The 5776-nt window shown below is 43.2% G+C and overlaps 1 protein-coding gene across 1 annotated transcript in view; it reads right to left on the bottom strand.

Moving 5' to 3' along the window:
- Positions 1-5776, bottom strand: part of LOC102193168 (rho guanine nucleotide exchange factor 4-like) — a 133934-nt gene that overhangs the window by 123454 nt on the left and 4704 nt on the right. Inside the window, exons 3-4 of the mRNA XM_013915830.1 lie at positions 4382-4481; positions 3042-3176 (exon numbers count right to left, since the gene is read on the bottom strand). Coding sequence (XP_013771284.1) covers positions 3042-3176; positions 4382-4481 — 235 coding nt within the window. The remainder of the gene's footprint in view (positions 1-3041; positions 3177-4381; positions 4482-5776) is intronic.

The raw sequence follows: 5776 nt of genomic DNA, 5'->3' as shown, positions 1-5776 counted from the left end.
AAATGTAATTAAAACTTGACATGAATATTTCAAGGAGAAGTAGGTCTAAAAGATTGGCTAATTTAAAGTGGAATAAAATATTAATATATAAATTTTTTATAGCACTTTTTGGGGCGTGTACATTTTTGTACACTAGGGCCTTAAAAGGAATCATTTTTAAGGGGCAGCCAATAAAGCTGCAACTCTGTTGTGCTTTCCTCGAGGCACCATCTGAGGCACCATCGGAGGTCAGCATCACCATTCTCTGTAGGGCTGGGCGATAGAAACGATATACGATAGAAACTATATAAATTTGGCCAACAATAGAGATTTTGACTATACTGCTCTATCGCGATAGCGCATGTTGATGATGTCATCAAGCTGCACCTGTTTTGGTCGAAAGCATCGCAGTGGCTACAACCATTATCATCTGCAAATTATGCTGACAGTCATAGCAAAGAGATGAAGCACCTTTGAAATATGGGGAAAGCCAAAAACTGCGCTTCCTCCACTTCCGTAACATTGATTCATTAATGTTGGATTCTCTCGCAGCTGCTCTGTTCCCATGTTGTTGCAGTATATTAATAACTAACCTCGTATTGTGGATGAATGATCTCAGTTGTTCTCCTGACTGAAGTTTGGCCCGTGTACAGCATCCTGCTATGCGATTGCATTTGTCCCTGACCATCAGAATCCCTCACGTTAACTTTTAATGAGTGGAAAAAAAGTTGGCGTTCATCCTCCAGCTTCACTGTGCTAATGTTATGCTAACATAGCTGTGTCGCTAGCAATCGTAGCACAACATTATATACCAGGTAGTCCAACTTCAGTAACCCTGCAAACACCACTGCTGTTTAGTTTTCTGTCTTCATTTATGTCGGAAGTGACAGCAGAGCTGTACGTTTGATTTAGTTTCAAATCTCTCTGTCATAACATGGTAGGAAATGTTTAGGTGGAAACTAGCGAGCTAACTTCCTGCTAACTTCTAACTCCGTTACATTTAATAAATCTGTTTTCATGGATGTTAAACTTAATTGTTACACCTGGTAAAGCAGCAACGCTGATGATTTTATTAAAGATGAAAGAATTTAGACTGTTTTTAACTCTCAGTGTTTGTTTGACTTTGGGACCTGAAGGAGACGGAGTTTAGGACCCAGATTACTCCGTGAAGCTCCTCCCTACGGCAGCCGTAATGCTCTGACATCCATCCAGCAGTGCAGCTTACCAAAGTTGTACTAAAACATTTTTAACAGATTTCTGCCCAAATCGGTTCGAGGTCAGTAAGCACAACCAGAATTCATACATAAGGCACACTCTCGATTTTTGAGAAAATTAAAGGATTTTAAGTTTGGAAAATCCTTATACAGAAGAAAAGAATATATCGTGATATATATCGTTACCGCACATGCTTCAAATTATATCGCGATATGAATTTTAGGCCATATCGCCCAGCCCTAATTCGTGGCTCAAGAGTTAGGAGTTCGCCTTGTAATCGGAAGGTTACCGGTTCGAGCCCCGGCTCGGAGAGTCTCGGTCGTTGTGTCCTTGGGCAAGACACTTCACCCGTTGCCTACTGGTGGTGGTCAGAGGGCCCGGTGGCGCCAGTGTCCGGCAGCCTCGCCTCTGTCAGTGCGCCCCAGGGTGGCTGTGGCTACAATGTAGCTTGCCATCACCAGTGTGTGAATGGGTGGATGACTGGATATGTAAAGCGCTTTGGGGTCCTTAGGGACTAGTAAGGCGCTATATAAATACAGGCCATTTACCATTTACCATAATTCTCTGCATGTCTAGTTCATGCCGTGCATGCGGTCAGCTGGATGATGCCACCAAACAGTTTTATGGTTGACGTTATTTTCCTCCCTGGATTTAATATACAGGACTAGCATTTTGTGCACTGTTACGTCTGTGCTCTCACCTATGATCAGGGTGTGCCGAGGTGCATTTTTAACTTCACACATTGTCTCATTCTGCACTACTTCATTGATTGAATTCACAAACTCAAAGGCATCATCTTTGCTTCGCCAGCTTTCTGGTACACTCACATACTTTGCCATGTGATGGTCAATTTGTTGAACCGACAGCAGAGAAGAATTCATTTTGAAGGCTGGTAGAATCTTGTCGATGAGAACTTTAACTTCTTCGAGGTTGGATTTCTTTCTGAGTGACAGCTCGTTCCTCTTCTCTCGGTCTTTGGCGCTCTCTCCCAACAACGTACCGATCCTCATTCCCATCGTACATCTTCTCACAATTCCAGCTGCTTTCAAATGACTTTTCTGTTGAATGTGGCGCTTGAGGTATTCCAGCTTCCATTCTGTCCACACTTTTCCCTCCGAAAACTCGCTTGCGATTTTAGCTTCGCAACATATTTTGCAGACCAGACCTTTCTCGCTCAAAAAAGAAAAAATCTCTCCCAGTTTCACAGTTTTTTCTCCCGTTTGCACATATTCTGACAGCCATTCCATCTTAAAAGAGTCGCATTTCTTTTTTACTTTGGCCACTGTGTGCCACTGCCCGTTCGTTTTGCCATTATTTTAAAGGTTCAACATAAGCAGCACTCCACATCGGCCACACCCCTTTGTTAGCTAAACATGAGCAGCATTTAAGGACGCTGTCATAGCCTGTCAACCACATTGATGAGCTGTGCATATACGAATGTGAATCGCATCATTGGCTGGAGCAGCCAGTCACCGCTCACTTACTGACTCACACTACAAAACAGAATCAACTGCTAACGTATTTATTTTCATTTCAATTCAGGTTAGGTTTTTTTTTTCGTGCGCTACAGAGATTTTCTGTGCGCAGAGACCGTGCCAGCAGTGCACAATTGCGCACGCGCGCAGCTTAGAGGGAACATTGCTCACGACCCAGTGGTGCCAGTTTAGCTCATTATGCAAACGTAGATGTTTATAAGGCTGGAAACCAGCAGTCAGCTGAGACTGAAGACGTCACTTAGATGAGTGCTGAAAACTCCTCGTCCACAAGAACAGAACCAACTTTTGGGGGAAAACAAACCTGTCTTTGGTGATAGAGCATTTAGGCAATGAAGAATGGTTTACACTCACCTTATCATGGCAGGGATCTGGATAGTCACAGATGTCCTCTGGAAAGGCAGACCGTATCAACATCTTCACCTCTTTAGGGTAGACGTAGGTAGGCTGACACTGATCCCCCTCCTTCACGCCAACCTTGTTAAAAAACTAGGACGGGGGTGACAGGAGTTATATGATAAAGATGATAGAATAATACAATGTATTTCATGACAGGGACCACCTGTAAACACAGAAGACCAGTCTGTGAGCAGTTACAAATCATCACCCAGTCTCAGTCTCTCATTTCCTTGTCCTGAATTGAATCGTGATGAAATGAAGTCCACACTTTGTCCTCTGCAGAAGACTCCTTCAGCTTCTTCTAATGGTTATATATCCTGCCTGGCTTTGGAATATCTGAGGACTAAGTGTGAGTATTAGTCTGTCATGACTGAAACATCTCTACATGAATGTCTGCAGGAGATTTTCTGATGGCACAAAGCTTTGGGGAGTGCTGTAACCACTGGGAGAAAACCTTGCTTATTGTCATTAATGAGCTGAACAAAACAGTACAGACACAAACATGTGCCATGGCTCCCCGGTGTCACCCATCATAGCCAACCTTTACCTGGAAAGTACAGCACCAAGCCACTGGCACAGATAGGTGGATGTAGAGTAGTAGAAGCCTTCACTGTTCACATCAGCTCAGTGGATAGAAACAGAAAGTTCACCAGGGCAGACTCAAACAATAAAAGTTTGCTTTGCACAGTGAGGAGAAAGTCCTCAACATTGGAGTTTACTGGAAGCTATGCCTGCAGGTAAAGATTATTTTGGTAACTGACTAATCCACCAATTGTTCTTTGAATGTTTCAGTGACTCTTATCTCCGCCTCCTGTGGGCACACCTGTTCTAGGCTCCAGGACCTCACCTGCTCAAGACTGTGAAGACCAGCCTGTTGTCTGGTTAAAATAATGACCCAGGAGACATTTGAATTTGAAAACAATCAATTGTATTTCTAACATTACTCAATATGTCCGTCAGACTAAAAATGAATTCTAATAATAATAACATAGAAGCTGTACATCTGCATCTAAAGGTCAAAGGTCACTCTTTCAAGAATGTAAATGTTTCCATTGTAGACAGACATGGCTTTTTTTACTCCTCTTTCTGTCTTCTCTGTGTCCACTGTGGACAACCATGCTTGAACAGAAGGGGTTCCGTCAACTCTCTGCAATGCTGAGATCGATTCCCAGACCCCTCTTCTCATGTGCATATATGGGATCCCCGTCAAACTCTAGCATATACTGTGCTGTTGTTCTGTGGTAAGAGAACGCAGTACTGTAAAGACATCTACGTGTTGCTACTGAAGTACACACCAGTTTCCTCTGCAGAAGACGGAAGACCTTCTTGCGACGGGCGTGGTCATTCCTGAGGCGTGTGGCAGCATGTAGCAAAGATGCTAACCACCCGGGAAGCCTGCAGAAGTGGCCATAATAGATATAAGTGTAGGTATAACTCTTTCCTGTACCTTATCCCTGCAGCTACCACCCTCTAACGTAAGTAGATAAGTACCAGACCATATAGCACCCAGCTTTGCTCACTCCACAGTCCCAGCATATCCTTACAATATCCTCTGGGCTGCTTTGCAATAAAGACTTTGACCCTGTCTCTGTGTTCTGATTTAGAGCGCAGCTGATAAACCTAAAAACATGTTTCTATGCAGTTTAAACGCCTACTTCTGAACAGCCATCAAGTACTTATTTATCTGTGCATCAGCATTGGCAGGGTGGATGGAGAGTGTTACAGTTACAGTTTGGTAAATGCTGCTTTAAGTTACGTTGTTCCACATGGACACTAAGACTCACACTGTGGTGCAGGATATTCCTCACTTAATTTAACTATTAAACTTATCTGCATTTATATAAAGCAGTATACTTGCACAGTGACTAATGGTAGTCTTAAGGTTTAACTAGAAATCCTACATTTAGAATAATGTCATCATTATTTATGCTGAGTTTAGAAACGCAACCAACTGTCACAACTTGCAGATCGTCTGGACTGTTTATGTGAGGACCCAAATGCACACCACACAGGAAAACAGGAAAAATAAACGAAAGACGTCCCGTTTATTAAGGCAGACACACCAAACGGGGAAAAATGCATAAATAAACTAAACAGAGGAACGGCTGAACTGGGGGAACTAAGGACATAAAGTAAAAGCCTGGAACACTAGAAAAACCTCGGAAACACCAGCGGGAAACAGAAGAGACACGGAGGAACCACGGACACGATGACAAAGGTCACGGAAAACTCACACAGTGGCTGTGTCCCAATTCAGGGTCTGCACGCTTGAAGTACGCATTTCAAGTGTTACATCACCGCCACACGACGACGGCTGTCCCAATTCGAAGTGTACTTCAAACGCATACTCCAAATGCGCCGTCGAGTTCCCCAAATATCAAGCGTGGTCCGGTGCACGCTTCGTGGTCCCATATATCCCACAGTTCATAGCGCGGCGGTGGGTGTGGATAATTTTGCTGCAAAATACGGCAGAAGGGAGCGGCAGAAGAGTGAACTGTGAAAAGTAAGTACTGAATATGACGTCACTTATTTATGTGCGAATGTTTAATAACGAAGAAAATTAAAACATTACTGTTGGCCACATGTTGGCAGAGTTGTGCGACATTAGTGATGTTTGTACTTTCAGTGTTTACTTGGTTTTAAAGCCTCTACATATATATATAGTCGACCTTAATCCTACAGAGATTGTG

Source organism: Pundamilia nyererei, unplaced genomic scaffold (assembly GCF_000239375.1).
Source record: "Pundamilia nyererei isolate P.nyererei 1_Seehausen unplaced genomic scaffold, PunNye1.0 scaffold00373, whole genome shotgun sequence".
NCBI lineage: Eukaryota > Metazoa > Chordata > Actinopteri > Cichliformes > Cichlidae > Pundamilia > Pundamilia nyererei.
This window is presented reverse-complemented; position numbering and strand designations above follow the sequence as displayed.